This window comes from Lutjanus erythropterus, chromosome 16, assembly GCF_056507025.1.
Source record: "Lutjanus erythropterus isolate fLutEry1 chromosome 16, fLutEry1.hap2, whole genome shotgun sequence".
Lineage (NCBI taxonomy): Eukaryota > Metazoa > Chordata > Actinopteri > Lutjaniformes > Lutjanidae > Lutjanus > Lutjanus erythropterus.
The window spans coordinates 11,882,539-11,894,961 of NC_139332.1; the positions used below are offsets into that span (position 1 = coordinate 11,882,539).

General features: G+C 40.1%; 1 protein-coding gene across 1 annotated transcript; it reads left to right on the forward strand.

Annotated features, from left to right (window-relative positions):
* The first annotated feature begins 3,873 nt into the window (after positions 1-3,873).
* Positions 3,874-8,597, forward strand: LOC146312771 (cholecystokinin-like). The gene is made up of 4 exons (XM_084739223.1): positions 3,874-4,011; positions 4,614-4,734; positions 4,829-4,984; positions 8,156-8,597. Exons 2-4 carry the CDS (start codon positions 4,614-4,616, stop codon positions 8,290-8,292), a joined length of 414 nt encoding a protein of 137 aa, XP_084595349.1. The 5' UTR covers positions 3,874-4,011; the 3' UTR covers positions 8,293-8,597.
* Positions 8,598-12,423: the final 3,826 nt, after the last annotated feature.

The following is a 12,423-nucleotide window of genomic DNA, read 5'->3' on the forward strand; positions in this document are numbered from 1 at the left end:
CAAAGAAGAGTTAATACATCACTTCATCTGAGCAACAAGGTCTTTATCAATGTGCAACAGTGCTTTATTAGTAAAATTGAAACACCAGATCAAACTATCTGGATCAATGCAAAAACACTCACAGTCAACATTTTACAGATATGTATAATATGTTGATAGATGTCAGATCAAGGCAGAGATTATTTTTTTTACAATACTTATTTACATAATGTATAATAGTTGCATGTGAATCTGATTTGTATTTTAGAAGAAGACACACTTAATTAATCCCTCTCCGGGAAATTACATGTTTTCACTTTATGTTACATAACAAAGTTGATGATTACAAGCACAACTTGTGTTTTTTTGATTATTCCAGTTATATATTTGCATATTTAGCCTCACTTGGGGGCAGCAAAACAAGCTTAAAATTCAGCATTGAGATATTATCATCAAAGTTGATATGGTGAGCAATTAAGCAAACAGTTGTCCATTCACACATCCAGCAGACAGTGCAACAATTTTTATTTTCCTCTGTGCCTTTTAAGCAGCTAAATGCTCCACTATGTTCACTAGCTTGGAGCAAACTTTCTTTGTCTGAGCCGAGCACGTCGTGTAGATTGGGGTTATTGGAGCTCTTTTGCTAAAAACGACTGCCTGGTGCAGCTGGAGGTTGATGAGAGTGAAAAACAACAGTATAATTAAGTTGAAACCAAAACAATGAATTGAAAGATGCTAAAATGTTTCTCAGAACTGTGGTGATAATTCTTGACCCTGACACATTGCACATAGACCTGCAATACATTTGATCTGTTGTTCATATTAAAATATCAGTGAATGTAGCTTCAAGTATTGTTGACTATTTGTAATGTCTAAACTCTGGTTTTCATTCCCATCTTTTCAAATACAGATTTTTATCACCGCCCCTTGGCGACTCATACAGATGTGCATGGAAACCGTTAGTGGCTGAAAGTGACACACTGGCTTTCAGATGACTTCAGTGTAAACCCATCCATGATTGTATGAGAGGCACCAGGTTTTCAAGGTAGTATAAAGCGGTAGAAAGTCTACACATGGTGGAGGAGGGGTGGACAGCTCAAACAAACACAGGACGTTCAACCAGAAGACTGGGGTTCATGTCCCGTATGAACATGTGTCATGTGACTTTCGCTTTGTGAGTCGCTTCAGTAACACAACATCACGTGATGTAATTTAAACCCCAAACATGGTCCTGTCCTAACATACCTAAGTTTTTGTACCTAAACCTACCACAACTGCAACTGTTTCACAGCATTAGTCACATGTTAAAAATAAGGCCACCAAATTGCACCTAGTGCTTCAGAATCAGATGCTGAGTGGCAGTGATAAATCATCGGTATGTGATAAATCATTGGCATTAGAATGGGTTGCATAATTTACTGATATTTGGGGAAGATGGTGAGGATTAGGAGGTTAACGTCTCTGTTACAGCTTCATTTTTGATTTTGATTCTAATAAGATGGGTATACTTTACATAACAAAGTCACCTGGTGCAGCTTGAGTCCATTTTGAGTATTTCAGTGACCATATAAATTGTTGGCTTATGTATATAACTTATCAATATTTTAAAAAATGTAACCTCGTTTTGATTTTTTTCAGCCTTTATTTGTTATTTAAGTTGCTCTTTAAGGTGTTGTTTAGTGTTTGTTCCTAAAATATCTTTCAGTCACTTTGAAAATACATTTTTAATTTTTTTTCGTTACATTTGGATTACGGATTGTGCCTTTAAACAGCCCATTCATCAGCACTGGTAGCGTTTATAAGTCAAGTGTCGGGGGAACAGTCACTGATTTTAACAGAAACTCTTCACAGATGTAATTGTAATTCTTATTTATTTGGCAGCGTATGAGCACTTGAACCACATTTAATTGAATGTCAGCACTCCAGGAGAGAGCTACTTTTGAGTAATGATCATTGTGTGTGTGAGTGTGTGTGTGTGTGTGTGTGTGTGTGTGTGTGTGTGTGTGTGTGTGTGTGTGTGTGTGTGTGTGTGTGTGTGTGTTGCTCGCCATTCAGTTCTGTCACTAATTAAACTCCAGCAGTAAAAGGATGTCTGTATTCCTGCTGTATGATTCCCCAGTGGATGTTAACCTTAGTTAACAGCCTCACTGAAGCTACATTTTCTCCTGCACATTATCACAGCAGGTACGAGCAGCTCCGGCAGAGATCCTAATCCTGTCATGCACCAGCAGGCTGTCGGCCTCATTAATAAAAACATTAACTAACAACAGCCGATCAATAGCTATTGACTCTGGCCGACCGATTTGCTACACCTGCGTGATCGATGGGCCGGGTTAATCCATGGGTGGTTAGAGAGGGGAGGGAGGGGGGGAGAGGAGGGATGGTGGGGGTGGAGATGTCTCAGTTGGAGCTCAGTCACCTGTTAAATGAACAAAACTGAAGACTCTCCTCTCTGCTTTCGCTCACTTTTTAAGTGTGAACATCCACTGACATCTAATACAAATATACACACCCACGCCTGCCTGACTACACAGCCAACAACCACCCACCCACCCACACACACACACACACACACACACACACACACACACACACACACACACACACACACACACACACCCCTACGTTCTCCTCATAAAAGAAAATACAGATGATTTTATCAGTATATTGGATAAAAATACACTTATTTCCAGCAAAATAAATAACTTGTCTGCATTACATCATTAGCTTCAAGCTAGAGTCTGACTGCTATACTGGTTGACTAAGGTGATATTGGCGTATCACAGTTATATTAGTCTATACCAGTATCTGCAAATACGTTGTCTGATTTGTGTCGACATGAAAACTTTTTTTAACAGAGCATAAGGCAGATTGTTTTTATTTATTATCTTTATCAATTTCTATATATTTAATCCTTTTCCTTAATTCAGGTGATTTACTCTGTTGTGTTTGTGTGCATCTGTGTGTTGTTGTTTTGTTTTAAATTTATAGTTATTTATAATGATCAAAAATGCTAAACATTCTGTTCCAGTGCCCTGAGATCATTTTGGACAATAATGCTAAAATTTAAAAATATTCTACCTCCATTGCCAACCCATTCACATCCCAACTCATCACATACCGACAATTTGTTACCGTTCCTCGGCAAGTCCGAGGTACCTTTCAGCAGCTGTATCTGACGTGGACAAAGACGTTTTTAACACGTTAGCATTGTGAAACAATTGCAGTTGGGACAGGTTTACACAGCAAAACTACCTGGGCAGGTTTAGGGTAACACCATGTTCGGGGTTACAGCAAATACACTGCATAACGTTACACTGCGTTACATTATGTCATGTTACGTTACGTTACGTCACGTTACATCACATCACATTACATTGCGTTATGTTTCATCACTTGACATCACTGAAATGACTTGCAAGGCAAGAGTCACATGACAAAAGTCATGTGACACGTACCATTATGTATATTACAATGTTTATATTACACCTAAAGCGCAGGATTGTCATGTGTTTGTGTTCATTGCAAAAATGTGTGTTCCTGTATATATTCTATAATCTGTATAAAAAATATAATTTAATTGTATTTGTTTTACTCCCTAATATCAATATCAGCATTGGCCCCAAAGAACAGAATTGGTTGAGCCCTATTTCAAGTTATACTTTCTATCCAGATGATTCACTTTTATGTGCTCAACACATTTAAACACACACACACACATACGTGACATTCGTTAAATCACATGAAGGAGGCAGCTCCTGATGTCACATTTTATGATGAGCAAACAGACAATAAAACTGAAGTGTGCTGTTGTATCATTGAGGTTGTGGCAAATTCACTCACATTAGGCTCGCAAACACACAGAGGAATACACAGGATGTACAATGAGGCAACACACACACACACAAACACACACGCACACACTTGCAAGGCGCTGAGCGGGGAGTATAAAAGGGGCATCCATCCCACTCAACAGAGAAGTGCTCTCCTCACTCTCACACACTCCTCTAACGCTGAAGCTCCTTTCTCAAGGTAAGGAACACACTTTTTCTTTTTCATTAGATGACAGAGCAGAGATTTGAGCACGAGATGTTTTTTTTTTTAATTGTGTGAAAATATTTTTTCTCCTTTATGATCAGACCAGAATTTAAAAGCATTTTCATAAAAAGGTATTGATGTAAGGAAAAGATGACAAAATCTATTCATTTTGTTCCAACTTTGGCCTGATTTTTTTTAACCTTTGGTATCTTTCATTCTAAAATTATTGATGAATTTCAAGTTATAGATTTAATTGACTTGCTTTCCTTTCGTGGATTTAATTCCACAGATGTTTCCTGTCAGGAAAATGGAAATGAGAAATTCTTTCTTACGTTGACAATCAGGTCGATTTGACCTGCTGAAACCAACTCCGTGCCCGTGGATGACGGTGTGAATATGCTCTTCTGATTCACTTGCCTTTCGGTTCAGTCAGAGTGACCGTCAGCTGCGAAAGAGCAGTCGCCTGGCAGATGGTCTCGGTTGTAGGCGACTGTTTGAGAGCGGCGGCTGTAAATGCAAACTGGACTTCATCTCAGATTCCTAGTTGTTCAACTTTCCCTATGTGCTTCTCTTTTCTGTGTGTGTGTGTGTTTTAGATGACTGCAGGGCTGTGTGTGTGTGTCGTGCTGGCAGTCCTGTGTACGAGCTGTTTGGGGCTCCCCTTCTCCTCCCAGCTCCTCGATGAGGGCCACCGCTCCCTCTCTGCTCCTTCTGAAGGTACATAGATGAGCCCCTGACCGACACGTTCACTAACACCACAGTGAGTTTTTCACATTCGACATCTGCTCTTGTGTCTGTCTGTGTTGAGCAGCTCTCCTCGAGGCGGACACCCACACCTTGGGAGAGCCTCACCTCCAACACAGCCGCTCTGCCCCCCAGCTGAAGGCTCTTCCTCTGGCTGAGGAGGATGCAGACTCCCGAGCCAACCTCAGCGAGCTGCTGGCAAGACTCATCTCCTCCAGGAAAGGTGTGTGTGCGAGGATGTGTGTGTTTCTGTGTAGTTTCATCCTTTCCGCACCTGCAAAATCTTGAAGGATAGAAGGGGTGGAGCGAGTGATGTGATAGAAAAACATCTGGCAAAAGACAGTATTTGGTTCATTTTCAGAGACAAGTGCTTTTCCCTGCCATTCTCCTCCCCTTGGTCTTGCTAATTACTGGAATCAGTGCACAGCCTGCTTTGTAAAATGAATTAGTGGCTCTGAAAAGCTTTTGTGGTTTGAAAAAGCGAATATTAGTGTCTGCAGCTTTCCGGCCATCCTCCTCAAGCCATTTTATTTCACTTTTCTGACTCCCAGTTGATTTATTTTTCTTCAATGCCAAGAAAACATACCCCCTCAACCCTGTCACACTCCCTCACACTCAGCGCTCTGATCTCTCTGGCCGTGTGACAGGACGGGAGGATATCTGCACGCACACGCTTACACACACTGTCAAGACCTGAGATTTTCAGCTTCCAGAAACTGACGTGAAACTGGCATGCGTGTCCGCTGCGAGAAGAATTCCTATAGCCTGAAACTTTGAAGCTTTCACAGAGCTGCAGACAGTCAGCAGAATGTTTTAACACAGGGTTAAAGGTTAGAAAAAGACACCAAATGCTCTGCAGAAAAGTTTTCTGCTGATTCACATGTCAAAGTGAGTAATTTTCACTGCCAATGGACTGAAAAAAAGCTAAGGTTGTTAGTTTTATTTCTTATTCCTTAGACGTTATTCAGGAAAACACAAATAATGCAATGGATATTTATTCTTCCTTAAGTTGCTCGTCATTATTCTGGGGAAAAAAATCTAAATGTAATATAACCATAACCATTTTAACACCGAACCACTTTTTACTTTTATGTAAGTACATTTTCACTTACTCAAGTTCATGATTTTACTTGAATGTAATATTCAAGATTATTCCCTTCAACTGAAGGATATTTTTTATGTCTTTATTGTAAAGAGTTTCTTTTTCCATCGCAAAACTGAATCACTGGATTTATCAAATTTATTTGATTTAACATGACTTCTTGTATAAACCACGCCCACTTTGGTCTTATATCCAAGTACAGACACAGACACAGATAATTGTGTTGGTTGAATAGATACAGCTACAAATAATGATGACTTTTTTTTCTTCTTCACTCTGAAGAAATGTTTCTTCATCGTCAGTGAGTGATTCACGAAACGATTAATTTTTCACCACCAACAGATTAAAAAATAGGTGAGATTGTGGGGTTTGTTTCTAGAAAAGTGGACAACCCCTTTTGCTGTCTGTTAGGTTAGACATAAAATACCATATTTACACATCAACACACAAATATGCTTCATAATTATACTTACATTTGCATATTTAAGCTATAAAGTTTATATTTTGCTGTTGCATAAGCTTCAGCACAAGACTTTAGGAGCAGCAAAATGTAAAACAGACTGACCAGAAATAGTTCAATCAGACAGTGAAGTGAATAAAATGTCAAAGGGCATATTGAAATTAATATGTAACATGAGAATGTGTGCATGTGTGTCTTCTACTCAGTCGTGCGTGTGCGTTTGTGGGCGTCTGTGTTCGTGTGCTCGCTGTTCACTTGCATGTTTCGGTGTAGGAGGTGTCGTTGTCGAGCCTTCTGCAGCCAATCTTCTCAGCACCACCAGGGAGCTGAAATGCTGTGTTTATGTGTGTGTGTGTGTGTGTGTGTGTGCGTGTGTGCGTGTGTGTGTGTGTGTGTTGCGTAGGAGGATGTGGGTGGAGTGAAAACAGCATCTCTGCAAGCGCTCGATTGATTACCAAACGGATAACATTCCTGCTTCATTTTGCATGGAATAAAAAAGAAATCTGAAATTCAGAGATCAAAATGTTTCACAAGACGGAGAGGTCACTGTGTGTGTGTGTGTGTGTGTGTGTGCGTGTGCGTGCTCTGTGTGTGTGCTGTGTGTGTGTGCTGTGTGTATGTTGTGGGGTGGGCGGGGGGGTTGGTGGAGGGGGGCCGGGGGGATGAGGGAGCAATGGTTGTTTATTTCAAGGGAATGAACACACACATTTGTACACACACACACACACACACACACACACACACACACACATTAATGAATATACATGCATGGACACACAAAGGAAGAGAGGGTAATGACATGTTGTCACCCTTAAGTCCAGCTGTGGTTGAAATGTTCTCTTTATTTTGTTGCGTGTGTGTGTGAGAGAGAATGAGAGAGAAATAATGAGAAAGAGACAGTTAAAATGTCCAAAAGCCCAAAATCAAATCTAAACAAGAGGAATTTTAAAAGCCCAAATAGTCACAGAAACCAAACATTATTGGTCATAAAATATTGCAAACACTTTTTTATTTTATGGAGGGCATGAACACGTGTGAGGAAGTGTAATTTGGTAATGAACTCAACTACGAAACCATCATCTGAGGGCATAAAATCTGACCAGAAAAGTTGTAAAAGTGATGACATTTTTGATATTAAAAGCATCACTCAGTGAAAATGCATTTTAGTTAATGAAGACTATTAACTGCTTGGTCTTATGAGAGAATTTGTGTCCAATCTCACCCGAAAACTGCCACATTTCACCAGATATAATATTTCCAATAGAACCATGATGCATGATTAAAAAACACTAAACAAATCCTCTCAGCTGTGTCAGGGAGTCTCACAGAATCCATAATCTGATTAAAGTCACATTCGCTGCATTATTGGACCACATTTGCTTGCATCTTGCTTCCACAATTGGAGCAATTCAACTTGGATTTAGGTATGCAATGAAGCAGTGGTTTTCAAACTGGGGTCTGGGGACCCTCAGGAGTCTGTGGCACTCTGCCAGGAAAAGACTTCAGATTTCTATTTTTTACAAAAGGCTTCATAGTGCAATAAATATTTGAATTTTCTAATTCAACTATAACTTTTAATAATCATAAATCCTCCTCGTTACTCAGACCCATTAATGATGGAAACCAGCTCTCTCTACACGGGTATTCTGTGTTGACATGGTGCAAATATTTTTAATGCATGTGTAATATCTTTCTGATACATTTCTCATGGTCTTTCACATAACTGTGGTCTTCCTCTGAGGAAAACTCATTTCCCTCCTGCTCTGTCTCTCTTCCACCTACTTTGTCTATGACCTCCACCCCTCCTCGTCCTCCCCACTTCTCCCTCCCAGGTTCTGTGCGCAGAAACTCCACGGCGAACAACAGAGGCGGCGGACTGAGCGCCAACCACCGAATAGCAGACAGGGACTACTTGGGGTGGATGGATTTCGGCCGCCGCAGCGCAGAGGAGTACGAGTATTCCTCGTAAAGAAGGGAAGTCACGGCTCATACCCCCTCCGTACGGGCACACGAGAAAAAAGAAGAAAAAAACAAAACCCACGCAAGCTGGCTCCTCACTGTCTCACAATAAGAGTCTATTTATGATGTATTTGTTGTACATTTGTTTGTAAAACTGTAATAATGCAATATACATATGCCAAATTTTGCAGAAAAGCTCTCACTGTCCAAGATTTGTTTGTTTCTGGTTTTCTCTGGTTTCTTTATTATTTTCGGGTGGAGAGGATCAGGATGGTGTCAGGGTCTGTTGAGACTGAATAAAGATTGAAAATATCACTCTTTGCATATGAATTCCTCCAATACAATGCATGCTGTTTAAATTAGATCTATTAACATTCATTGGGTGCATGTCACAACACAGGATTAACTGTGGCGCCTCATTACCACTGCAAACATGTTATGTCAGATTATTCATCTCTTTTGTAGTGTTATAATGTTAGGGACAATCATGAGATTAAGGATGACAGCATGAGCAGGTACTAACATGGGTAAGCATACAGACGCGCTCTAAAAGGCATTTTGGTGATAGTTTATGATGGCAGAGGGCTTCTGAATAAAAGATGATATACACTCAATTAAATAATTTGATTGTTATATATTATTTTCCATTATCAGAGTAATGTTTAGTTGGACCCTCCCTATTTAATTTCTCTTCCTTTTCCTCGTTTCTTCACTCCACCAACTCCAGCAGAGTGGTTCTGACAAGGAATACACAGAGGATGACTGGTAAGAAATCACTGAATATTTTTCCATACAAATTAACTGAGGGATGCACAATACAGATTACATGAACCTCCCTGTTTGGAATAGGATGGATCAGTCCTGTGTGTAAAGTGATCTCAGAAAAAGAGGAGTTCATTTTAATTTTTTGACATTACACAGATTTTTGACTGTAAAGCCAAAGAGATTAGTGGTATTGGTTAACTGCTAATTGAAGGTAAAATATGCAGCATTGTTTGTGAACGCACCACGCACAGTTGGCTCCTCCTCCCGCGAGCAACAAACAAAAGAGAGGTAGAGAGACCTAGAGAGTGAATTAAGAGAGCGAGCACCGTCAGCGAGAACAAAGCAGTGAATCAGAGGAATGAAATGTCATTTTCTGATTTATTAATAGCAGTTATGCTCTAAAGTACTTACTGTAGGTCACAAACCAACATTGCGAGAACCTGAGCTCTCTATAGATTTAAACGGCTCATTCCAAGGCAACGAAACGCAATGATTCTTATTTTCACTGTAGTCATAATAATTCATTGAAGGGACTATCTTCATTGAAATAGGAACCTGTTTGTCAGGGAAGTGAGATATTTCGTTTTTGTCTGGATGCTCTCTGTTAAGTTATTAGTGCTGCTGCTGTGTGTGTGTGTGTGTGTGTGTGTGTGTGTGTGTGTGTGTGTGTGTATGTGTGTGTGTGTGTGTGTGTGTGTGCGTGTGTGTGCGTGTGCTGTGTTTGGAATGCCATTTGTTTTGCTTTATATTTAAACTAATAAAATATTTTAAAGCTCCTCTCCCTCCAAAATTGTCTCTTTTGCATGTTTATATCCCCTGAAATGCCCTGACCTTTAGTACACTGTTTGTCATTAGAGAGATGTTTTCAAATACCTCTTCTTAATGGGGGGATGTCCGTGGTTGCTAACGTACCCTGGGCAACTGAATTTCGTTCCTATAACAAATTCGAAAAACCAATTGCAGTCTAATTTGCAAATGCAGGCAAAGGAATCTGAAACCTCCAGGGAGCCACTGACAGTTACAAGCTAACAAGCTAACAAACAACATAAACAAATAAAATACACTAACTAACTACACTGACCAATCAGATACATCGGTAATAAGACACAGAGTGGGTCTGGATCTGACTAGAGCTCAAACATGCATAAATCTCTCCCGTGTTTCCTCTAACGCTAAAGCTAGCCATCTTGATGTGCACTGGTTTTTTACTGGTCAACCTAGAGCAAGTCTGCGGGGTGTGAGGCCAGATCCAGAATTTCTCAAGTAGTGAGAAATAGTAGATGTGCTTCCAGCCAGCCTGGTCTCATTCCTCACTTATCAAACTGACATTTTGTCACTACCCCTCAGCAACTCATACAAATGACAAAAATACACAAGCGTGCTAGCTTTGGTGGCTAATGTTAGCATTTTGAGGGAGACACTTACGTGACTTATAGATGTGTCGTCTTTTGTATTTATGTATGTGTACGTGACAAATGGCACAATTTAAACAGGATCAAAAGATAATTTGTTTCTTGCCACTGATTACAGATCATATTTTTTCCAAAGACAGGTCCCATTTTGCTGCAAGGGGGATGACTTCACTTGTCTATTAAAACACCAAACATGGTCTTAACCTAAACCTGCCCAAGTATTTTTTGCATCCAAACCTAACCAAACTATCCAATACACATTTTTCCTTCTCCTGTTGTTGCTGTCTATACCCAATAACTGTCTTTACTAACCGTGTTGACCCTGTCACGTCTCCTAATCTTTCAAAGTCTGTCTTGCTTTGTCTTACCTGTTTTGTCTTGCTTTGCAAAAATAAATTAATAAATAAACCTAACCAAACTGTGACCGTTTCACAATATTATCCACTTGTTAAAAGAGGCTCTCTGACTGTGTCTGATACAGCTGCTAAAGGGTACTCTACAGGCTCAGATGTTGAGGAGCGGTGACGAATTGTCGATATGTGACAAGTTTGAATGAGAACTGGGCCTTTTCAGAGTTTCAAACTTTGTAGGAGGGGAAACCATGTTAAACAAAATATTCATCATAGCAGAATAATTTAAATACTTAAAAATATGTCTGGAGGGGAACTTTAAAAAAAAACAGCTCAATGTCAAATATGTGCTTTGTGCAGATCGTCCCGAAAGATGAGACCTCAGTCTGCCAGCAGATCAGAGAATAAAGAATCTCCCATGCGACCTGCCAACCACTTCTTATCCTTTGTCAGGTTGATTTTCTTTCATATTAAAAGTGACACGTTATAAATGAATCCAAGCAACTGTGCATCTCTGGTCATATCACACTATCACATAAACTAACAAAATGATTTCAAACCCCTTTTTCCAGTGTCAGAGGTTTTTGCTTGATGGGATGAAAACGATGAAAGCACATCAGAAAAAAAAAAAAAATTGCTGCACCATGGTGGATTATGGGTAATGATACTTGTTTTAGAGTATGATGATGTCTGATGATGAGAAAAAGGGTCACCATGCAGCTGCGCAAAGGAGATGAAAGTCAGTGAATGCATCATTCAGGAGGCCGGCCGTGGAACGTTGGAGAATATCTTCAAAAGACCGGCAAGATCATTATGAGCTTTAACGTCTGTGCTAAATATTGAAACAGTTTGAAGAAACTGATATTGATTGAATTATTAAAGCAGGCTCAAAATAAATCATAATAATTGCTTTTGGCTCCACTAGAGACACAGAAACTGTTTTGGTGTTATGAGGAAATCTTGTTTTATGAGAATTTTTTTGTCTTGAGGCAGTAGAAGAGATTTGATAACGTGCTATTGACACCTATTGTTTGAACTCACTTGACACTGAACTTCTCTTGAACAACTCTGACAAAAACCAGCAGACGGGCTGCTCGGTCCAACCTGTAGGAGGTATTAATAAAGAAAAAGAGGAGGAATCCACGGTGGCGGTGAATTGTGATGAAGCAGCCCATTATGCTGCTCCTGGCCCCGCGTATTAAGTGAAAGATGTGTCTGTGTGAGTGAGAGGTGCAGAGAGGGATCGATGAACAAAGCAGCCTCGGTGAATTATTCAGAGAAGTGGTTTTGGATGCCTTGGGGGAAAAGAGAGGCTTTGCTGTGTGTTTATATGTCAGTGTGTGTGTGTGCTGGACATTGAAGCCACCGATTTGGACTGAGGTCGCACTTGAATCAGAAATGTACAGAGACAGATTCTGAGAGGGGCCATGGGGATTGAGTCAAACTTTCAGTTTCAAGAGTCAAGGCTGAAAACTTCAGAGTCAAAGGCTCAGGAGAGTTTTAAAGGCTTCAGCGGGACTCTTGGTAAATGTCTCCACTGTGTGTGTGTCTGTGTGTACCAGCAGATGTGTGGATGTTATTTTCTACTACGAGAAAAAAGGTCAAAAGGCGAAT

Coding starts and splice junctions, on each gene's coding strand:
- LOC146312771 (XM_084739223.1), top strand. CDS start 4,614: ATGACTGCAGGGCTGTGTGTGTGTGTCGTGCTGGCAGTCCTGTGTACG. Junction 4,735..4,828: donor CCTCTCTGCTCCTTCTGAAG/GTACATAGATGA, acceptor TGTGTTGAGCAG/CTCTCCTCGAGGCGGACACC. Junction 4,985..8,155: donor ACTCATCTCCTCCAGGAAAG/GTGTGTGTGCGA, acceptor TCTCCCTCCCAG/GTTCTGTGCGCAGAAACTCC.